The sequence below is a fragment of the Lepus europaeus genome, chromosome 7 (genome assembly GCF_033115175.1).
Source record: "Lepus europaeus isolate LE1 chromosome 7, mLepTim1.pri, whole genome shotgun sequence".
Lineage (NCBI taxonomy): Eukaryota > Metazoa > Chordata > Mammalia > Lagomorpha > Leporidae > Lepus > Lepus europaeus.
In genome coordinates, this window is record NC_084833.1 from 114,286,301 (window position 1) to 114,310,210 (window position 23,910).

At 45.3% G+C, this 23,910-nt stretch overlaps 1 protein-coding gene across 1 annotated transcript in view; it reads left to right on the forward strand.

The window, feature by feature from the left end:
• Nucleotides 1–9,973: 9,973 nt before the first annotated feature.
• STT3A (STT3 oligosaccharyltransferase complex catalytic subunit A) overlaps nt 9,974–23,910 on the forward strand; it is a 34,819-nt gene continuing 20,882 nt past the window's right edge. Inside the window, exons 1-7 of the mRNA XM_062197284.1 lie at nt 9,974–10,074; nt 12,410–12,535; nt 13,977–14,037; nt 17,905–18,026; nt 19,759–19,904; nt 21,692–21,782; nt 23,151–23,257. Of these exons, the coding sequence (XP_062053268.1) occupies nt 12,448–12,535; nt 13,977–14,037; nt 17,905–18,026; nt 19,759–19,904; nt 21,692–21,782; nt 23,151–23,257 (615 nt within the window). The 5' untranslated portion in view covers nt 9,974–10,074; nt 12,410–12,447. The remainder of the gene's footprint in view (nt 10,075–12,409; nt 12,536–13,976; nt 14,038–17,904; nt 18,027–19,758; nt 19,905–21,691; nt 21,783–23,150; nt 23,258–23,910) is intronic.

Genomic DNA, 23,910 nt, shown 5'->3' on the forward strand with positions numbered 1-23,910 from the left:
TATACGTACACCTCTGTACCATGTATTCATTAAGTGAGAAAGCTCCTTCTAGATCTTTCAGTGTGCCGAACATCCCACACTGGTCAAAGGAGGAGATAGACAGTTGCTTAACAGAAGCTTTTACTGTGTCCAAGACAAAATAAGGAATTAAAAATATTGTTGGGAGTTATAGACCAGCTTTAAAGTTTGTATGCAACTGATGGAGAGTTTTTACAAAGTGGGCATCTTGGAAGTGATCACTGTTTCCTGATTTTTCACAGAAATTTGTGAAAGACATGATTTTAAGATTTTTCCCTGTGACATCTGTGGTCATTTGACAATAATAGCATTGCACAAAACTATGTCCAGGTTGCTGTAGGGGTATCTGATTAATATTTCATCAGATTGTAACTGAGAAGCAAACTGCTTATTTAAACTTAGTATTTTAAACTGAGTTTTAAACATGTTAGCTTAAACAGCTACTTTTTTGCTGCCTGGAACTTGTATCAACTAGAAGCATCTCAGTTTAGTTTAGAAGGATAAGGGAAGTTGAGAAGATGAAATGACATGCCTGGCGCCGCAGCTCAATAGGCTAATCCTCCGCCTGCGGCGCCGGCACACCAAGTTCTAGTCCCGGTCAGGGTGCTGGATTCTGTCCCGGTTGCTCCTCTTCCAGGCCAGCTCTCTGCTGTGGCCCGGGAGTGCTTGGGCACTGCACCCCATGGGAGACCAGGAGAAGCACCTGGCTCCTGGCTTTGGATCAGCGCGGTGTGCCAGCCGCAGCAGCCATTGGAGGGGTGAACCAACGGAAAAGGAAGACCTTTCTCTCTGTCTCTCTCTCACTGTCCACTCTGCCTGTCAAAAATAAATAAAAATTTTTTTAAAAAGTACTTAAGTTTGGGTGATTGGAAGTCAGGAATTGGGATACCTGCATCCCATACCTGAGTGACTGAGTTTGGGCTCCTGATTCATATAAGCTGCTTACGCATATCCTGGGAGGCAGCATTGGTTGTTCAAGTGGTTGAGTCCTTGCCATCCATGTGGGAGACCCAGATTGAATTCCTATCCGTCACTTTTGTCCTGGCCAACCCTGGGTGTTGTGGGTATTTGGGAAATGAACCAGTAGATTGGAGATCTCTCTCTGCCTTTTAGATAAAAAAGCAAAATTCTTTTCAGGAATAAACATCACATCTTGGGTGTGTATTTGATTCACAACACTAACCTTTCAGTTCTCTTTTGAGTCAAGGTGTCCACAGCAGTTCTCAAAGAATTAGGAAGTGGATGCTTTAGGCCTGAGCATGTTGTCTAGAAACTCAAGTGGACAGAGTCACATATTGACTTATGTTAACTGCTCTACTCTTTTTTTTTTTTTTTTTAATTTATTTTATTTGCAAGAGTTACAGAGAGGTAGAAACAGAGAGAGATAGGTCTTCCATCCTCTGGTTCACTCCACAGATGGCCGCAACGGCTGGAGCTGGGCCGATCTGAAGCCAGGAGCCAGGAACTTTTTCCAGGCCTCCCATGCAGGTGCAGGGGCTCAAAGATTTGGGCCATCTTTTACTGCTTTCCCAGACCATAGCAGACAGCTGGATTGGAAGCAGAGTAGCCAGGACTTGAACCGGCACCCATATGGGATGCCGGCATTGCAGGCGGCGGCTTTACCCACTATGCCACAGCACCGGCCCCATTGCTCTACTCTTAATAAAGGTTTTAAGAGGTATTGACAAGTCCAGAAGAGGGGAACTAATGCTCAGAGGTCTATAAACCACCTTAAAAGGATAACATCTGTGAGATAAAAGGGCAACTATGATGTGTTCACTTATCTATTCATTTTCCTCCCACTGGTATTTTCTAATGATAGCAGTGGTACATTCATTCAGCTTATGTCCTCGTGTTCACTGCCATCATGGAGTTTGCTCTGGCAAAGGTGATCAGTTCAATCCTAGAGAGGTTGCTTAGTTTACCATCATCTTACCCCTCATTAATGTAGTCTTCCTATGGTGTATGACCCACATATAGAAATTAAAATGAAGATGACTTAAGGGGGTATATGTAACTTAGACCTTGGAAACAATGGCAGCCATACAACAATGAAATACTTAGGACAGATTTAGTGAGTTCATAGAAACAGTTATTACGGTAACAAGTAGTAGAGTATCTGTTAGGCACTTGCAAGGCGGTAGTAACTCAAGGGTGAACAAGAAATGTAAATACTGGCCTCTTGGACTGAGTCCAGTGAAGGAGACAAGCAAACTAACAAATAGCATTTTAAGAATTATGTGATCAGGGCTGGTGTGTAGCGAGTAAAGCTGCCGACTGCAATGCCAGCATCCCATATGGACACCAGTTCATATCCCAGTGCTCTGCTTCCAATCTAACTCTGCTAGTGGCCTGGGAAAAGCAGTGGAAGATGGCCCAAGCACTTGGGTCCCTGCCACCTATGTGGGAGACTTGGATGAAGCTCCTGACTTTGACCTTGCCCAACCCTGGCTGTTTTAACCATCTGAGGAGTGAACCAGCTGATGAAAGATTTCTCTGTCTCTCCCTCTTTCTCTGTAACTCTGACTTTCAAAGAAAAATAAATTAAAAAAAAAAATGAATTGCGTGATCAAGTAGTATTTTTCCTTAGGTCTCAGAAGTGAGTAAAGCACTGCAATTTGGAGGAGAGATTACGCTATATGATCATGGTCTCATCCTGAGTACTCATTCTCTGATTTCAAGTTTAAATGTTTTGTAGTGCTTTGAGATCTATGGAAAACAGTGACCGGTTGATCATTTGATAAGTAATTCATTAAAAAAAAAAAAGATTCATTTAAGAGGCAGAATGACGTCTCAAGAGAGAGATCTTCCATCTGTTGGTTCACTTTCCCAAATGCAACAGCTAGGGCTGGGTCAGACTAAACCAAGGAACCAGGGGTTTCATCTGAGCCTCCCACGTGGGTGTCAGGGACCCATGTACTTGGTCATGATCCACTGCCTTCACTGGCACATTACTGTGGTGTAGTGGGTAAAGCTGCCGCCTGCAGTGCAAGAATCCCATATGGGCGTCGATTCAAGACCCAGCTGCTCCACTTCCGATGCAGCTCTCTTTATGGTCTGGGAAAGCAGTAGAAGATGGCTCAAGCCCTTGGGACCCTGCACCCACGTGGGAGACCTGGAGGAAGCTCCTTGCTTCAGATTGGCGCAACTCTGGTCGTTGTGGCCAATTGGGGAGTGAACCATCAGATGGAGGACCTCTCTCTCTCTCTCTGCCCCTCCTCTCTCTGTGTAACTCTGGCTTTCAAAATGAGTAAATACATCTTAAAAAAAAAAAAAAAAGAAAGTGGAATATCAGAGCCAACACTGTGGCATAGTGAGCCGCCTGCAGCGCCAGCATCCCACATGGGCGCGAGTTGAAGTCTCAGCTGCTCCACTTCCAATCCATCTCTGCTATGGCCTGACAAAGCCAAAGATCAGTGGGGCCAGCGCTGTGGTACAGCAGGTTAACACCCTGGCCTGAAGCACCAGCATCCCATATGGGTGCTGGTTCTAGTCCTGGCTGCTCCTCTTCCCATCCGGCTCTCTGCTATGGCCTGGGTAAACAGTGGAGGATGGCCCAAGTCCTTGGGCCCCTGCACCCACATGGGAGACCTGGAAGAAGCTCCTGGCTCTTGACTTTGGATCAGCACAGCTCCGGCTGTTGCTGCCATCTGGGGAATGAATCATCGAATGGAAGACCTCTCTCTCTCTCTCTCTCTCTCTCTCTCTCTCTCTCTGCCTCTCCTCTCTCTGTGTAACTCTTTCAAATAAATAAATAAATAAATAAATCTTAAAAAAAAAAAAAAGACAGTTCAAGCCCTTGGGTGCTTGCACTCACATGGGAGATCTGGAAGAAGCTCCTGGCTCTTGACTTTGGATTGGCCCAGCTCTGGCCGTTGCTGCCATCTGGGGAGTGAATCATCGAATGGAAGACCTCTCTCTCTCTCTCTCTCTGTCTCTGCCTCTCCTCTCTCTATGTAACTCTGACTTTCAAATAAATAAATAAATAAATAAATAAATAAATAAATAAATCTTAAAAGGCAGTTCAAGCCCTTGGGTGCTTGCACTCACATGGGAGATCTGGAAGAAGCTCCTGGCTCCTGGCTTTGGATTGGCCCAGCTTTGGCTCTTGCAACCAGCAGATGGAAGACTTCTCTCTGTCTCTGCCTCTGCCTCTCTGTAACTTTGCCTTTCAAATAAAATAAATCTTAAAAAAAAATGTGGAGTATCCATGACTCAAACTAATACTCAGATATGTAATACTGGCATCACAAGCGGCTATGCCACAACAGCTGCCCAATTGATGTCTTAACCAGGAATTAGCATCAGAATCATCTTAACAGCTTTTCCAAAAATATACAGGGTAATATCTGCCTCTGGAGGAAACTTAATTCTAGAAACAAAAGTTATGAAATTCTAATTACTTTGATAGATACTTGAGAAGGTACTGCATCCATAAAGAATGAATTTTGAAAAGGAAACAGAAAAGTTCAAGGAAATTAAAGTGGTTGTGGAGAGGGCCAGTTCATGTACTGGCTGCTCTGCTTCTGATCCAGCTCCCTACTAAGGTGCTTGGGAAAAGCAGTGGAAGATGGTCCAAGTCCTTGGGCCCATACAACCACGTAGAAGACCCTGATGGAGCTCCTGACTTTGGCCTGGCCCAGCCCTGGCCATTGCAGCTATTTGGAGAGCGAACCAGTTGATGGAAGATATCTCTCTCTCTCTCCTCTCCTCTCTCCTTCTCTCTCTGTAACTCTTTCAAATAAATAAAATAACTTTTAAAAAGCAGTTGTGGAAGTAAAAGATTAATTATAAAAGTTACAACGAGGAGGTGAAATTAGTGAACTGCAAGATAAACTAGACAAAATCTGGACTGATGATGTGGAATAGCAGATAAAGACACCACCTATGTTGCCAGCATCCCATATGGACGCCAGTCCCAACTGCTCCACTTCCAATCTGGCTCCCTGCTAATGGCCTGGGAAAAGCAGTGGAGGATGGTCAAATGCTTGGGCCCCTGCCACCCATACGGGAGATCCAGATGAAGCTCATAGCTCCTGGCTTCCACTTGGCTCAGCCATTGCAGCCATCTGGGGAGTGAACCAAAAGATGGAAAATGTCTCTCTAATTCTAATTTCAAATAGGCAAATCTAAAAGAAAAAAGCATATCTCTCAGGACATACAGCAAAAAGATAAAGACATGGAAGAAAGAATTGTGGGGATATGTCAGGAGCAGGAAATCCAATGTTTGCCTAATAGCAACTTCAGAAAAGGAAAAATGAAAAATGGACATATGAGTAAAATCAAAGGACATTTTCCGGGCTGATGGTGAAAATCTTGAGTTTTCAGATTGAAAGTATAAAGCAGGAAAAATGAAAGAAAAACACAGATGAGATCTCTAAAGAAAAATATTTATCAGAGAGAAAAATAGATTACCCATAAAGGAATGTAACTTAAATTGGCACCAGAATTCTCAGGGGCAATTCTGGATAATGTTCAAGTGGGAATGCTTTGGCTGTGTGCTGTGATGTGGGTGTGTATGTGTATATGGGAAGGGAGGGTCTCAACTTTGTTATTAGCATTCTAAAACCTAGTCATACTATTTATCAAGGACAAAATACACATTTTCAGACATGCAAAGATCTGCTTTCCATTCACTTTCCATTCCACTATGTTTCTGAAAAAGTTATTTGGAAAAAAAACCCATAAGAAATGAAAAATAAATCTAAGAAATCAAAGGTGTCTTATTAAAACCAAACAGTCAACCAGAAGTACATTGAGAGGAAATCCAGTAATACAGCTTTTTGGCATACTTAGAAAGGTGGATTCTGGGTAGAGCATCTTTAAAAAAAAAAAAAAGATTTATTTATTTATTTGAAAAGCAGTTAGAGAGAGGCAGAGGCAGGACAGACAGAGATCTTCCATATGCTGGTTCATTCACCACAGGCCATGGCTGCACAGGCAAAGCTGGGCTGATCCAAAGCCAGAAGCCAGGAGCTTCTTCTGAGTCTCCCAGATGGGTGACAGGGCCCAAGCACTTCTTCCATCCTCTTGTCTTCCCAGGCACATGAACAGGGAGCTGGATGGGAAGTGGAACAGCCAGAACTCGAACTGGCACCCATAAGGGATGCCGGCACTGCAGGTGTTAGCTTTACATGCTATGCCACAGCTCTGGCCCTGCCCATATGGGATGCTGGTGTCACATGTGGCAGCTTTACCTGCTATGCCACAACTTCAGCTCCAGCATTTAAAAAAATGTTTTTATTTATTTGAAAGTCAAGAGTTACAGAGAGATGAAGAGACAGAAAGATGGGGCTGGTGCTGTGGCGCAGCGCGTTAAACATCCTGGCCTGAAGCGCAGGCATCCCGCATGGGCGCGGGTTCGAGACCCGGCTGCTCCACTTCCAGTCCAGCGCTCTACTGTGGCCCGGGAGTGCAGTGGAGGATGGCCCAAGTGCTTGGGCCCTGCACCCACATGGGAGACCCGGAGGAAGCTCCTGGCTCCTGGCTTCGGAGCGGCGCAGCTCCGGCCATTGCGGTCAATTGGGGAGTGAACCATCGGATGGATGACCTCTCTCTCTCTCTTTCTCTCTGCCTCTCCTTTCTCTGTGTAACTCTGACTTTCGAATAAATAAATCAATCTTTTTTTTTTTTTTAAAAGAGAGACAGTCTTCCACCTGCTGGTTCACTCCCCAAATGGCCGCAACATTTCTGGGCTGGGCCAGGCTGAAGCCAGGAGTCAGGAAACATCTTCTGCTGCTTTCCCAGGGACATTAGCAGGGAGCTAGATTGGAAGTGGAGCAGATGGGTCTCGAACCATCGCCCAATGGGATGCGGGCATTGTGGGCGGCAGCTTTACCCACTACACCACAGCACAGGTCCATCTGGGATCTCTCATGTGGTTGGCAAAGACTCAAGTGCTTGAGCCAACACCTGTTGCCTCCTGCAGTCTACATTTACAGGAAGCTGGCATTGAAAGTAGAGCTGGGGGCCAACTCTGCAGTGCAGTGGGCTAAGATTCCACTTGCAGCACCTGTATCCTATATGGGCGCCCAGTTCTAGTCCTGGTGGCTCCATTTCCTATCCAGCTCTCTGCTATAGCCTAGGAAAGCAGTAGAAGATGGCCCAAGTGCTTGGGCCCCTGCACCTGTGTGAGAGACCCAGAAGAAGCTCCTGGCTCCTGGCTTTGAATCGGCTCAGCTCTGGCCATTGCAGCCATTCGGGGAATGAACCAGCGAATGGAAGACTTCTCTTTCTCTCTGCCTCTGCCTCTCTGTAACTCTGCCTTTCAAATAAATAAATAAATAAATCTTTTTTAAAGAAAGTAGAGCTGGTACGCAAACCCAGGCACTCTGATATGGGATGGAGGTATTCCAGGCCAAACACCTACCCTCAAAGCATTATTTTAAGTAACTTATAGGACTGTAAAAACAGTGCTTTCTGAAGCAATTAAGTTTGAATTTTTGGTTTCTTAAATTAGAAGGGAGGAGGAGATTAACTGATACATTACATTTATATATAATATCTGGGGTTATTTATAATGATTCTAATTTTTCTCTGACCTTGTTTTCCTGACTTTGATTTTATTTACACATATGACTGCTCCCTATGCAGTGGTGTCAATGACCCATCTAGAAAACAGGCTTATAAACTCTGACTTCTGAAATGTTGACTTTATTTTATCACTTGGAAATTTAATAAGAAACTTGTTCAAGAGGCCAGGGTTGTGGCAGAGCAGGTTAAGCTGCCCCTTGCAACACTGGTGCCCCATACCAGAGCACCAGTTCACATCCTGGTTGCTTTGCTTATCATCCAGCTCTCTGCTAATGCCAGTGTGCCTGGGAAAGCGGTGGAAGACGGTCCAAGTACTTGGGCCTTTGCCACCCAGCTCTGGCTGTTGGAACCATATGGGGAGTGAACCAGAAGATGGAAATTCTCTCCGTCACCCTGCCTTTGTAAGAAATAAATCTTTTTTTTTTTTTAAGATTTATTTTATTTATTTGAAAAACAGAGTTAGAGAGATAGAGACAGAAAGAGAGGTCTTCCATCTGCTGGTTCACTCCTCAGATGGCTGCAGTGGCTGGAGCTGTGCCGATCCAAAGCCAGAAGCTAGGAGTTTCTTCTGGGTCTCCCTCGTGGGTGGAGGGGCCCAAGGACTTGGGCCATCTTCTACTGTTTTCCCAGGCCATAGTAGAGAGCTGGATCTGAAGTGGAGCAGCTGGGACTAGAACCGGCATCCCTATGGGATCCCAGCGCTTCAGGCCAGGGCTTTAACCTGCTGCACCACAGCGCCCTACCCCCCCTCCCCCGCCCCCGCAAGGAATAAATCTTAAGAAAAAAAATATTTTTGCTGTTGTTGGATAACCTTGTTACCTTGTTGGGTGGTTCCCAAACCCTTCCCCAGGAGAGCTTAGAGGAATTGGCCACTGCCCTGTGCCAGGGAGGCTACTGGGTCCAATAAATACATGATAAAGCCCTGGGGGGATTTTCACAAATCACCATGCCCAGGAAGTCCTCCATCCACCAATATTCCAGAAGAAGGAGGGAGAATGAGAAACAGTGGGCCCATACCTGTATCTGTAAAAACTCCAGTCTGAAGTCTTGGTTCTTTACTGAGAGGCCCACCTGGTCTGTCAGGTGCATTCTTTTCACTAAACTTAGTTATTGTGCTCATTGCTACTCTGTCTCACATCTGAAATTAATTTCATGCACACGCAACGACCTCTGATCAGCTGTCCTCTGTTAATACTTGGGCCTGCGCCAACCATACGGGAGACCCGGATGGAGTTCCTGGTTCCCGGGTTCAGCCTTATGGCTCTCTGGGCAGTGAACCAGCCGATGGAAAATTTCTCTCTCCCTCACTGTCACTCTGCCTTTCAAACAAATACTTCTTTTTTTTTTTTTTAAAGCACTTTGTTTTGAAGGACTTACTTGAAGGTCTGTAACTCCTTCAGACTCAGGTTAGGAAAACTACATTGCACACAAAAAAGCAGATGTACTGTATCATAAGCTCCGGGGGATAAGTCTGGCCCCGTGAACTTTGTAAACACTACACGCTTATCTGGAGCACCGATTTACAGAATGCGCCTTCCACCACTCTGCTGGTTTGGGAGGGCAGTCGATGCACCCCTCTTCTTTGGGGTGCATCTGTGGGGAGGAGTGCAGGAGTCCTTGATGATGGAGCTCCTCCACGGGCCGCAGCAGGGCCTCCTGAGGGCCCAGGCTCCGTAGGCAATGCAGCTCTCTGGCAGGCACCTTCCAAAGAGGGGAGCGGGTGGCGGGGCTACCCGCCTCTGGGCGAACGCGGCCCCTCGGCGGCGGCGGCGGCGAGCCCCCCGCGGAACCGCAGCCCACCCTGTAGGCCTAGGTACTGGCTCTCAGAGCCAGGGCGCCGAGGAAAGGAGAAGGCCTCGCCGGGGCAGTTCCCCGAGCAGAGGAAACAGATCCCGCGCAAGACCGGCGATGCGGACTCGGCAGGCGGCGTGTGAGTTTTCACTGCGAACAGGTAGAAAAGTAGTATTCCCTCCTCTCCTTTAACCTTTCATTAGCTAACGGTTTTTACCTCTACGAAAAAAAAAATTCCTCAAAGCAGAGGACGGCAGCTTCACAATCCCGCCTTTGGGATCTGTAGTTTCGGCCTGCTCTTCAGCGTATTTCCGCTTCTGATCACATGACTGGGGGGACCTCGCCACACCTTCCCACCGCTGCTCCTTTCCGGACCGCAGACCGACACGTCACTTCTCGACCCTCAACCAAACTACGCAGAGCACGTTCTCTCCGCGCTCTTCGCTTCCTCGCGCGGGCCTATGACAGCTCGGCGGGAGCACACAGTCCCGCCTCCAGACGGCGAATTGACATTTATGTTGACCAATTATAAAGCGGTAGAGCGGTGGGTTCCGCCCTTCTCTCCTGGACAGACAGGGCCACAACCCTATAGCTCTCCGGAGTTGTCGTATTGGTTCGAAGCCAGCCAATGGAGTGCGTTCCGGGAGGCGGGCCCGGCTGTTGCCAGGGTTGGGTGCGCCGCTGAACGGATGGCAGAAAGAGCTGAGCGGATTGCTGAGGACCGCTGGGCAGGTGAGCAGGCCATAGGATACAACTCGAGAATGAATGTCAGGAATTGTATAGGGCGTTGGTGGAGCTGAACGAACTGCAGGAGGCAGGGCTCCGAAAGGGGGAGGGGAGGAGGGCATAGGGCCTTGTAGAGGAGGGGGCGTGGGGTGTGGTGTGCGGATGTCCCGGAATGGTAGGATGCAGGGGTCTGGGGAGGGATTCTGCTTAGGTCCGGAGGAGGTGGGAAAGACCGGATCCTGGGCTGCTCGTGGAGGGGAAGGTGCGTAGGATGCCTCGGTGGTGGTGGTGGGTGGGTGGTGTCAGAGATGTGTGGTTCTGTGAGGGTGGGAGGGAGAGGGAGGTGGGACCCGCAGGAGAAACCAGACGGACGGCGAGTGAAGGGGTGCGGGAACGTGTGTAGGGCGGCAGGGCTGGTGGGAGTTAGACAGACAGGTGTCACAGCCTGCAGGGCCCAGAGAGTGGATCCCAACAGTTTCCGAGTGCCTTTGCCCTTATTTGCCTTGGTGGAGTGTGCAATTGACCAGAGAGCACACGCTGGAAACTGGCTTACGGTCCTGCCTTAAATGACCAGCTTCCTCACTCAGCTTAAAGGTAGAAGGCCTAACACTTATTTCTTACCTTCCAGGTATGTGGTCTGTATCAGTTTAGTGGCGTTAAATTTGCTTCTATTCCAGGCATTTCAGAAAACAGTTCCCAAGTCCGAGAGATAGGGATGGGTTGTTGACTTCCTGTAGTTAGGTCTGTATTTTTGATTTCAAGATTTTCCTTTGGGATTTTAATTAAACACGCACCTCTCTAAAATTGCTCTTCAGGGATGGTTAATTACGGAAAAGATGCTTAACTTCTCACTGCAGGGCATGGTGCTTCATGCTCTTGACCGAGTCCAGCGTTATTTTTTCCTCTTCTCCAGTAGCAGTGGGGAAATACAGCAGGGAGAATACAGTTCCTGTATTTCCATCATAGTCTAGAACAGTGTTATGTATTCTTTGTTATTAGTTTATCTCTAGGCCTTGATGGGCTTACAGTTTAAGAAGGTGGTACTATCTTATACACAACTAGCTAACTTCTCCAGTAAATTGGTACTATATAAACAATTTTTGTCCATCAAATGATTACTATTCTGACCTATCTTGCAGACTACCTTCCTCAATATTTTTTAAATATTTGTTTGTTTATTTGAAAGGCAGAGTTTCAAAGAGGCAGAGGCAGAGACAGAGGCCTTCCATCCGCAGGTTCACTCGTCAAATGGCTGCAATGGCCGGAGCTGCACCGATCTGAAGCCAGGAGCTTCTTACGGGTCTCCCACACGGATACAGGGGCCCAAGCACTTGAGCCACTGCTTTCCCAGGCCATAGAAGAGAGCTGGATCAGGAGTGGAGCAGCCGGGTCTTAAACTGGTGCTCGTATGGGATGCTGGCACTGCAAGCGGTGGCTTTGCCCGCTATGCCACAGCGCCAGCCCAATGTTTGGTTTTAAGTTACTTTTTTTTCCTCTCTGACCTTTTTCTGCTTCAGTAAGAAAAGTTTATTTTCTTTTCCCTCCAGATCTGGTGCCATGAACTGTCTCTGTCATGGACTCAGTGGCTTCGTTACAGGGATGCTTTGAAACATCACCTGAAGGGAGTGTAGACCTGAGCAGTAGATACAATGTGATGTTGGGGGTGGAAAGTACAGTGTATGTGTGTATTGCCCCCTCCCTTTCTGGAGTGTATGATTGTACCTTGTTAGTGATCAGTTATGCTCCTTTCTCTACCCTACAGCCCCACTGGGGTTGGAACAGGAACGCTTGGAGCCAGTTAATTGAAGCTTCAATTTAGGGCTGAAAATTGCGCTGATTCAGATGTGACTTCTATTTTTCCCCTTTCTACTTTCACTTCTGTACTCAGTGCTCATTCCTTGCTTTTTTTCATATTGTCCTGCCTTTTCCAGAAGACTCTGTCCATTTCATTATTTTTTTACCTTCATTTCCAGCTTTTTTAATTTTTACATCTTTCCCCTCCACTCTCTTTTTTGTGTTTCTGTTTCTACTTTACTCTTTTTGTACAGTATGCTTGCCAGTTGTGCGGAGGTACTTGTTAGCTGGGAGGCAGTGAATAATTTAATTATGGGTGGTTTACTCTGATCACTTCATTTTAGTCTTGATGCATAGATCTGACTTGTGTCTACTTCCTTGGAAGGAGGTCATACTTGAGGCAACACTTGAGTCTTAGTATTAGTCCTAACTCTCTCTGGTGTTTTTGTAGCTCATTTGTATGGTTTTCTTTCATCATAAACCATGAATGTTAATTAAGTGAATTGAAGGTGATCAATATCCTATGGTCTTGACTTTTCCATTTTAGCTGTTTGAGTGTCGTCTGTTGCCACCATTGATGTCAAGATGACTAAGCTTGGATTTTTGCGGTTGTCCTATGAGAAGCAGGACACACTTCTGAAGCTTCTCATTCTGTCAATGGCTGCTGTGTTATGTGAGTGTGCATGTGGTCCTTTCTTTCTTTAGGGATACAATGGAGAAATCTTAATATACCTTGTTCTTTTAAAAAAAATTATTTTTATCTTATTTGAAATAAAGATAGAACAAGAGAGAAACACACAGAGATAACCCATGCACTGGTTCATTCCCCAGGTGCCTGAAATAGCCAGGGGTAGGCCAGGCCGAAACCAGAACTGAGAACTCAGTATAGGTCTCCTATGTGGGTGACAGAGACTCTAAATTATTATCTTTTACTTTATTTATTTATTTATTTGAAAGGCAGAGTTACAGAGAGGCAGAGGTAGAGAGAGAGAAAGATCTTCCATCCACTGGTTCACTCCCCAGATGGCCGTAATGGCCAGAGCTGGGCCAATCTGAAGCCAGGAGCTAGGTGCTTCTTTTGGGTCTCCCATGTGGATGCAGGGGCCCAAGGACTTGGAGCCATTTCTACTGCTTTCCAAGGCCATAGCAGAGAGCTGGCTCGGAAGTGGAGCAGCCAGGACTTAAACCAGCGCGCATAAGGGATGTGGGCACTGCAGGCGGCAGCTTTCCCTGCTACTCCACAGCACTGGCACCTATTATTTTTCAACAGAGAATTTTTTTAAGGATTTATTTATTGAAAAGGCAGAATTGCAAAGAGAGGGAGAAGGAGATCTTCCATCTGCTGGTTCACTTCCCAGATGGCCAGGCCAAAGCCAAAAACACGGAATTCCACCCAGGTCTCCTGTGCAGGTGGCAAGGGCCCAAGAACTTGAGCCTTCCACTGCCTTCCCAGGTGCATTAGGAGGGACCTGGATTGCAAGTGGAGCACCTGGTACTTGAACCAGTGCTCATATGGGATGCTGTTGCAAGTGGCAGCTTAACCCAGTGTGCCACAATGGCAGCCCTGGGATCCAGTTATTTGAGCCATCATCACTTGCTGCCTCCCAGAGTGTGCATTAGTAATAAACTAGAATCAGAGCTGAGCACAGACTTGAACCTTGGCATTAGTATTTTTGAAAGATCCTTGACTGCTTTCTCTGTTTTTTAGATTTTTCCAGCTCTTCATGAGTCAAAAGTGTTGTCTAGCATGCCATATCTTTTGGTTTGCTCCAAGGTTAAAGTGAATTATGTGTGAGGAAGGAGTCAACATTTATAAAAGATGACCACGTATGTTGAATTTGGTGTTGATAGGTGAATGTGATTGTTAAGAGGGTTTGTATAGTAAGTAGTTAAATGGTTCCTACCTTAGTGGAAAATATAGATGCCATTGTCAGAGGAAGGCAAACTTCTTTGTTTCTTCTATGTGGAGAGAGGTAAAGACTTTATTCAAGTATCATTTTATATTTGCTATGACCTCTGTGCTGAATAATGCTATTTTCTCAGTAATACTATCTATTTACAATTGATCTTTCATGCACATTCCCATGAAAATATTAATTCTCTGGTTTTTGCAGCTTTCTCGACTCGTCTCTTTGCTGTCCTGAGATTTGAAAGTGTTATCCATGAATTTGATCCGTGAGTACTCTGTTTGATCTGGTATAATTTCCTTTTGGAGCATTCTGGTATACAGGTTTCAGATTTAAGTTCCAGTCAGTTCTCATTGATGAGAATATGCTTTCAGTATATTAATAGGGAAAAGATATTTAAGTTTTCCAAAAGAGACAATTATCTTTTTGCACCATTCTATTGAAACTGACCAGTGAGTATTAAGCTAAAAAAATGTGGGCAGTATAGCTGGTGTGCCTGTGTGTCACTCAAGACCTGGCTATGCTGAACTATCTTTTATTTTTAGACAGGCAGAGTTAGACAGAGAGAGAGACAGAGAGAAAGGTCTTCCTTCCATTGGTTCACCCCCCAAATGGCTGCTATGGCTTGCGTGCTGCACCGATCTGAAGCCAGGAGCCAGGTGCTTCCTCCCGGTCTCCCATGTGGGCGCAGGGCCCAAGGACTTGGGCCATCCTCCACTGCCTTCCTGGGCCACAGCAGAGAGCTGGACTGGAAGAGGAACAACCAGGACAGAACCAGCACCCCAACCAGGACTAGAACCCGGAGTACTGGCACCGCAGGTGGAGGATTAGCCTAGTGAGCTGCGGTGCCAGCCAGCTATGCTAAGCGAAGTCTGGCTTCTTAGTTTGCTCAACAGCAAATTTAGGAAAAGGGGCCAGGTGTGAATTTAAGGCTCAAAAGAGAATTACAAATCATGAATTGTTTAACAATTTATATGATAGAAATTGAGTTTTTGGTTAAATTCTAAGGTATTGAAAAAAAGTTAAAGCCATGAGTTTGATTAGGGATTTTTTTAGATAGATGAATAGGCTAAAGCCCTTAGTGATAGCAGTGACTAACATATTACTAATTATTCATTTTGTTGGAACCACTGTTTCATGGATTTCTCCAAATCACAATAACCCCGTGAGACGGACGTGTTATCTAGTTTTCACAAATGAGGAGACTCCTGCTGAGAGAGGAGGCTGTCCAGAGTTACACACGTTAGTAAGTGCAGGAGCTAAGATTTGAATATAGGTTCGTTTGATTCTAAAGACTGGAGGCACTGAGTTACTTTCCCCTCAAGTAAAGACTCATAAAAATTTGTAGAGCCAGAATAATACATTTTTGACTTCCTGTTCAACTTGTGGAATATTGACTCTAAAGTTGAATGCCTACACTCGTTTGCAATGGCTGAGGCTGGGCCAGGCCAAAGCCAGGAGCAAGGAACTTCATCAGGGTCTCCCATGTGGGTGCAAGAGCGCGAGTACTTGGGCCATCCTCTACTGCCTTCCTGGTGGCACTTTAACAGGGAGCTGGATTAGAAGTGGAGTGGCTGGGACTCGAATTGACACCCACGTGGGATGCCAGCATGTGGGCCCTTGAAAGAGCAAATGTTGAGGTGAGACTGTCAGGGGAAACTGAAGTATCTGTTCTGTAGTCAGAGCTGGAAGGGACCATAAAAGTATGTGATTTGAAACATGTTTTGTAGAGAAGGAAACTGAGGCCCACAGTGACCCTACTCCAGACATATTTCCACTAACTTATGCTTCTTCTGCTGCCTGCTAGTAGGTTAAGGACACACTGAACCCTGTCACTTAAGGTCTGTCACATGTTGGCTGTTCTCTTCCCTTCTGTCTCGCTTGACAGTTATAAAAATAACAGTCATCAGTGACAAACAGGACAGAGATTTCTGCTATCTGCTGCTTATACTTCAGCTGTGTGTTTTTTTTTTTTAATGATTTATTTTATTTATTTGAAAGAGTTACAGAGAGAGGTAGAGACAGAGAGAGAGAGGTCCTCCATCTGATGGTTCACTCCCCAGATGGCCACAATGGCCAGAGCTGCGCTGAGCCGAAGCCAGGAGCTTCTTCCAGGTCTCCCACGTGGGTGCGGGGGCCCAAGCACTTGGGCCATCTTCTACTGCTTTCATAGCAGAGAGCTGGATCAGAAGAGGAGCAGCCGGGACTAGAACCGGTGCCCATAACGGATGCCAGCACTTCAGACCAGGGCTTTAACCTGCTGCAGCACAGCGCTGGCCCCCCTATACTTTAGCTATTAAAACCTGAATGACCAGGGACAATGACAGGAGAACGGTTAGTCATGATTATCTGTAGTAATTAAACTACGTTAGTTTGAGGCCCTATTATTTATTTACTTATTTTTGCCTGCCTTTTTTTCTTACTTCTTTTAAAATTTCTTTTTAAAAAATAACCAGCGTATTTATTTGAAAGGCATACTGACAGAGACAGAGAAGTCTTCCATCTGCTGCTTCAGTCCCAACATGGCCATAATGGCCAGGCCATAGCCAGGAGCCTGGGAGTCCATCTGGGTCTCCCACATATGTGGCAGGTCCATCCTCCACTGCCTTCCCAGGTACATATAGCAGGAGCTGGATGGGAAGCAGAGGAGCTAGGACTCGAACTGGCATTCCATGTCAGAATCAAAAGTCATGGAATGCCAATTGCATAAATGGTGGTGTGCCACAATGCCAACCCCTTTTTATTTTTAAAGTTTTATTTATTTATTTATTTGAAAGAGTGACAGAGGGAGAGAGCTAGTGAGAGAAAGAACGAAAGTGATCTGTTCTCTGGTTCATTCCCCTAATGGCCACAATAGCCAGGGCTTGACCAGGCTGAATCCAGGAGCCAGGAATTCCATCCTGGTCTTCCATGTGGGTGACAGCGACCCAAGTACTTGAGCCATCCTCTGCTCCTTCCCAGAGAGTTGAATCAGAAGTGGAGCAATGGAGAGACGGGTATTGTAGCATAGCAGGTTAAACTACCTCTTGGAATACTGGCATCCCATATGGATGCTGGTTCGAGTCCTGGCTGCTCCACTTCCAATGCAGCTCCCTGCTGATGCTCCTGGGAAAGCAACCGAAGGTGGCCTAAGTGCTTGGGTCCCAGCTACTCACATGAGAGACTGGGAAGAAACTCTTGGCTTCTAGCTTTGGTCTGGCCTAGCCCTGGCCCTTATGGTCATTTGGGGAGTGAATCATCAGATGGAATGTCTCGCTCCTTTTCTCTCTCCCTCTTTGTAACTCTGCCTTTCAAATAACAGAAATAAATCTAAAAAAATAGTGGAGCAGTGGAACTTGAATTGATACTCTGATTTGGAATGTAATCATCCTGAGCAGTGGCTTAACCCGCTGTGCCACACAGCTCGCCCCAACCTGCTGTCCCACAAAGCCCATCCTTCTTACTTCTTTTTACAAGTATAACTTAATAGAAAGATTATATAGCATGGCCCTAAAGAACTTTGTCTTTACTTTTAAAACTTTAAGCATTTTATTTAAGATTTTTAATGTAATCTCTATTTTTATGGTACTATGTCAAGAGCGTTTGGAATTATTTTAAATAACATGAGTAGATCTCGTGACAAGTTTAAACTCTGATTAAGTTTGTGTTCTTGGCATGGGTTAATTTTTTTGCTTCCTGCATGTGGTGTTATACCAACATCTTTCAAAGATGCTCATCACTTGAAGTTAGCATTGTGTCCTTGTGTGTGGTATAGAAGTTATTTTTGGCATGTTCCTGTCACTCAGAAAGAACCAACATGTGTTGGTGCCCACATCTTGTTTTCTGGGTGCTTGAATTCCCTGACTGGTCACAAGGGCTCCACATGCCAGCCTGCTAAAATATCGTGCTTGAACTCTATGTTCATTTTCTTAGGGTGGAAGAAATATTTTGGTTCAAGCAAGTGTGGAGCTAGAAATAAGGAAATTTAAGTAAAGTGATTTTCATGGCACAACTTTTGGTGTCAAACTCACTTTCCTTTGAATCGGGATAAATTCCTCAATGGTGTAGCCTGAGGAGCAAAATTCAGAGCAAATTAGTGTAAATGTTTGAGTATGAAGAGGAGGAAACATTCTTTTTTTTTTTTTCCTTGCTATAGGTACTTTAATTATCGGACTACCCGGTTCCTGGCCGAGGAGGGGTTTTATAAATTCCATAACTGGTTTGATGACCGGGCCTGGTACCCTTTGGGACGAATCATAGGAGGAACAATATACCCAGGTGAGGGGTTAGGATTTAAATAAACAAAAAACCAAAGAGCAGATCAAAAGCAGTAGCCATTTCTGCACAGTTTTGCATTCATTGGTTTTAGTTATGTACAGTTATTCCTGACCTGAAAATGTTAAATGAAAAATTCCAGGAATAAATAGTTCTTTAAACTGTGTGCTGTAGCATGATGAAAACTCCTGCAGTCTTGCTTGTCTTGCTTGGGATGTAAATCTGCCCTTTGCCGACATATCCACACTGTTTATACCACCTGTCTGTTAGTCATTGAGCTGCTGCATAGTCATAGGTACTATGGCATATGTTCAAGGATTCAGTGGGGGCCTGTTTTAGTCCATTTTCTATTGTAGTAGATACTCAAGACTGGGTAATTATTTTGTTTTTTGACACTTTTTTTTAAAGATTTACTTTATTTGAAAGGCAGAGTTACAGAGAGAAAGAAGGAGCAAGAGAGAGTGAGAGAAAGAAATATCTTCTATCCACTGGTTCACTTTCCAAGTGGCTGCAACAGCTAGGGGCTGGTCCAGGCCAAAGCCATTAGCCTGGAACTCCAATCAGTTTTCCCACTTGGGTGGCAAGTGCCCTAGTTCTTGAGCCTTCTTCTGCTGTCTTCCCAGGCACATTAGCAAGGAGCTGGATTGGAAGTGGAGCAGCCAGGACTTGAACTGGTGCTCTGATATAGAATGCTGGCTTCTCAAGCAATGGCTTAACCTGCTGCAGCACCCATGCCAGCGCCCCCCAAGACTGGGTAATTTATAAAAAAGAGGTTTAAGGGCCCTTGCTGTGACATAGTGGGTAAAGCTGCTGCCTTCAGTGCTCCCATCCCATATGGGCGCCGGTTCGAGTCCCAGCTACTCCACTTCCGATCTAGCTCCCTGCTATGACCAGGGAAAGCAGTAGAAGATGGCCCAAGTCCTTGGGCCCCTGCACCCGTGTGGGAGACCCAAAAGAAGTTTCTGGCTCCTGGCTTCGGATCGGCACAACTCTAGTCGTTGCAGCCAGTTGGAGAGTGAACCAGCAGATGGAAGATCTCTCTCTCTCTCTGCCTCTCCTCTCTCTGACTTTCAAATAAATAAATAAATCTTTAAAAAAAACAAAAAAAGATTGGGCACTAGCATCTACTTGGCTTCTGATGAGGGCCCTGTGCTTTGTTAAGTTAGGACATAAAGCAGGGCAAGTGGGCACATGCAGTGAAAAAAGAGGGCCGAATTTCCACCATAGCTAACCCATTTCTGTGAGAAAACCATCAATATCTTCATGCATGTACAGAGACTGTGACCTAGACACCTCTCATGAGGCCCTAGCTCCCAGCAGTGCTCCATTGTGGAGGTAAGTCTCAACACTGGTTTTAACGGGAATAAAGCGTATTCAACCACAGCAGAGTGTTGGAACATATCCCTTGTGGATAAGGGGGTACTACTATATCTGTATGCTATAGAACAGCATCTTTCACTTTTATTAGATTCTTCTTGTGGCACTTGGAATTTCATTCTGCTTGCAGAGTTTCAAAAGTATATCTTATAGAGATAGAGTAAGTGTGGGAGAGTAGAAATGGGTGAGTTTACAATCTGGACTTGTGATTGAATATTTACGAGACAAATTTATAGGCCTCCTACAGTTGCTGTAGTAGTGTTTCTGGTGGTTTCTTTATTGATACTCTGATTTGCCCTTTTTCTCTGAAGGTTTTTGTCGTATTAGAACAACCTAATGCAGTTTCTTCCTGTTACAGGCTTAATGATTACCTCTGCTGCAATCTACCACGTGCTCCACTTTTTCCACATCACCATCGACATTCGGAATGTCTGTGTGTTCCTGGCCCCTCTCTTCTCCTCCTTCACTACCATCGTCACGTACCACCTTACCAAAGAGCTCAAGGTAAAGGCTTTGGGTGCCTGGAGCTTGGGAATGAATGTTGTTGAACCTCTCGAGTTGATGCTAGAGGGTTGCGGGTCTGCAAGCCTTCGAAGGGCCTGGAGACCAAGGCTAATGACAATTTTTGTTGGACTGAATGACTTGGATTCATTCCAACCCCTCCCTAGGATTTGTGGATTCTTGTCATTATTAACTGTGTATCCTCATGAAAGAGTGTTTGAAAGTCAAATGTAAATTGCTGGCCGGTGCCGTGGCTCAACAGGCTAATCCTCCGCCTGCGGCGCCAGCACCCCGGAGCGCCGGATTCTGTCCTGATTGCCCCTCTTCCAGGCCAGCTCTCTGCTATGGTCCGGGAGTGCAGTGGAGGATGGCCCAAGTGCTTGGGCCCTGCACCCGCATAGGAGACCAGAAGCACCTGGCTCCTGGCTTTGGATCAGCGTGGTGCGCTGGCCGCAGCGGCCATTGGAGGGTGAACCAACGGCAAAAAGGAAGACCTTTCTCTCTGTCTCTCTCACTATCCACTCTGCCTGTCAATAAATAAATAAATAAAATGTAAATTACTACATAAATGGAAAAATAACTTCATGAAGTGGTTAGTTCATCTGCCAGAGATAAGCACTTGGCAATTAATTGCTCACTTTTTTCCAGCATTTGTTTTAAAGTTCTTAAAACATTTGACTTCTATAGTAGGTTCAGTAATGCTGACTGTCTTTTTCCAGATTTCAGCACTGCTGACCCTTGCTTCCTGGATGCTATTCTTAGTTTTTGGCTGTGGTGCCAGGGAGATACCGGAGAGGTGATAAACTAGTAGGAGGGCTTGGGAAACCTGAGTTTAGTTTGGAAAACTGTTCGTCCTTCTCCTTGCTGCCCTTGTCCCAGACAGTTTCTTGTTATGTTGGAGTGTGAGTTATATATTTTTCTCGCCCCCCCCTTTTTTTTTAAGATTTACTTATTTTGAAAGTTAAAATTAGAAGGAGAGATAGAGAGATCCAGAGCTTCCATCCGCTGGTTCACCCCCCAGATGAGAGAGAGAGGCGAGATTTTCCATCTGCTGGTTCACTCCCCAGATGGCTCCAATTGCTAGTGCTGGGCCAGGCTGAAGCCAGGATCCAGGAGCTTCAGTCTGGGTCTCATATGGATGGCAGTGGCCCAAACAGTTGGGCCATCTTCTGCTTTTCCCAGGCCATTAACAGGGAGCTGGATCAGAAGTAGAGCAGCTGGGACATGAACTGGCGCCCATATGGGATGCTGGAATCTCAGGTGGTGGCTTAACTTGGGATGCTGCAAGGCCAGCACTTTTTTCTGAGCTCAAAAGTTCCCTGGTGATATTCCGATATAATGATCTAAGCTCCTGGCTTCTTCCTTTTAGGTAGAGTATCACCTACTCTGTTGACTTTGTAGCTCAAATAATAATTTTCTTCTTTTGGTTATCCTCACTTGGCATTTAGAAGCATGACTGGTGTTTCTGTGATGTACAAATACTGTTAGGGGTAAGGACTGATAAGCCTGGAGGTACTGAAAGTCAGTCTGTTCTGGGGCAGCATCGGGTGGTTGACAGTTCTCATGGTGTGTCTGTCTTCAGCATCTGTGTACTCAGTTTCAGACTTGGTGCCATCATGGAGAATTGGTTGTGAAATTTGTAGCTTTCTTGTGCTGTGAGCATTTCTAGCATCCCACATCTACCTTGGAAATGATTGGACTGTTTTCTGGACCCATTATAAACAGAATGGTCTAGTTCTGTATCCCGAGTGGAGTGGTGTGAAGTTCTTATTTCCCTTCTTTTCTTGCAGGATGCAGGGGCTGGGCTGCTTGCTGCTGCCATGATAGCTGTTGTCCCTGGATATATCTCCCGATCTGTGGCTGGCTCCTATGATAATGAAGGTGAGACTTTAATGTTCAGCTCATTCTCCAACAGAGCTTCATAAGGTTAAGTAGAAGCAGGTCTGCTGCTCAGCATTAATAAAAATGGCATTTGGGTGAGAAGATTAGAAATGGGCAGGAAGGGATCTCAGACAAGTTCATATTCTTTTTCCATCATCCCTTCTGGAATGATAGCTGGATGCTTTTCTTTTTTTCTTTTATTAAATCCATTTGAAAGTCAGAGTTACACAGAAAGAGGAGAGGCAGAGAGAGAGAGAGAGAGAGAGGGAGAGGTTTGCCATCCGCTGGTTCACTCCCCAATTGGCTGCAACAGCTAGAGCTAGGGCTCTCCGAAGTCAGGAGCCAGGAGCTTCTTCTGGGTCTCCCACATGGGTACAGGGGCTCAAGAACTTGGGTCATCTTCCAGTGCTTTCCCAGGCCATAGCAGAGAGCTGCTTCAGAAGTGTAGCAGTCAGGACTCAAACCGGCACCCATATGGGATGCTGGCACTGCAGGTGGCGGCTTTACCTGCTACACCACAGCGCTGGCTGCATGGGTACTTTTCTTAGAGGCTTTTGATTTATCTCTGGACTCAGAAAGTTAGAGTTAATTGTTCTAACATTATAATCATTTGCTTTATTTTTCTAGGTAAGGGGAATGAGTATCCTTAAAACCGTAATGACTTTTATTAACTTATTTTCAAATTCAACATATATTGAATGTTACCGAGAGAACATAGTGTTATGTATTATAAAGATAGGTAATGAATAAGATTGTTGGCTTATAATTACTAAGGAAGATAAAAATGAACCTATAAAAATAACTTCAATGAAAAGTAGCAAGTACTAGGTGTAATGATAGAAATATGAAGAGAATACTTCAGGAATGTAGTGCGAGGAGAGATTAATTCAGATTTGGGGATTAAGGGAGGCTTTTTGGAAGTGGTTCAGGTTAACTGGGCCCTGAAGTTGGACTTCTTTTACGAGAGGGGCAATTGGCATAAGGGTCAACTTGGGTTAAGATGTGGAGGCATGGTGGTGCGGGATATCTTTCAGACCAGGTTAACAGGGAATTTAGTGCCTGCAAAGAGCAAAAATAACAATAACCAACATTTACTGAGTGCTTACTATATGCTAGGTACTGTTTCAAGTGCTTTACATGCATTAATTGCATTTGTCTTCACAACAGTATAATGAAGTACATACTATTACAGACTCCTTTTTATGGGACACTGGGGAAAGGGAGGTAAAATGATTTGTCTCCAATTACACTGTTACCTGATAGTGGACCTGAGGTATGAATCCAGGCTGACCATTTCAGAGCCATATTTATAGCCACTGTGCTAGCATGATGACCTCTTCATTAATTTTTGGTGTGTTTTTTCTACAGGGATTGCCATTTTTTGTATGCTGCTTACCTACTACATGTGGATCAAGGCAGTAAAGACTGGTTCTATCTATTGGGCAGCCAAGTGTGCCCTTGCTTATTTCTATATGGTAACTTTTCTATATTTTTAAATTTTAAAATTCCCTGAATATTCTTATTTCCTCTGGATATTAATTAGTTGATCAACTTTCTTGCTTTTAAAAATATTTTATTTATTTATATGAAAGGCAGAATTACAGAGAGAGGGAGATACAGAATGTGATAGAAAGAAAAATCTTCCATCCACTGTTTTACTCCCCAGTAGGCCACAAATGGCCAGGGCTGATCCACACCAAAGCCAAGAGCTGGGACTCCATGTGGGTCTCCCATGTGTGTGGTAGGGATCCAAGTACTTGGGCTATCTTCTGCTGTCTCCCCAGGCGCATTGGTTGGAAGCTGGATTGGAGGTGGAGCTATTGGGACTCAAACTGGGGCTCATATGGGATGCTGGCATTGCAGGTGACAGCTTAATGTGCTATACCACCATGCTGGCCCTAATTTACCAACTTTTTTTCCCCTATTTTTAAAGTTTTATTTATATGAAAGGCAGAGTTGCAGAGAAAGGGGGAGAAACAGAGAGATCTTCCATCCACTTGGTTCATTTCTTAAATGGCTGCGGCAGCCTGGCTGAGCCAGGCTGAAGCCAGGAGCCTGGAACAGTATGCAGGTCTCCCATGTGTGTGCCAAGTCCTTGGGCCATCTTCCACTGCTTTCCCAGGTGCAT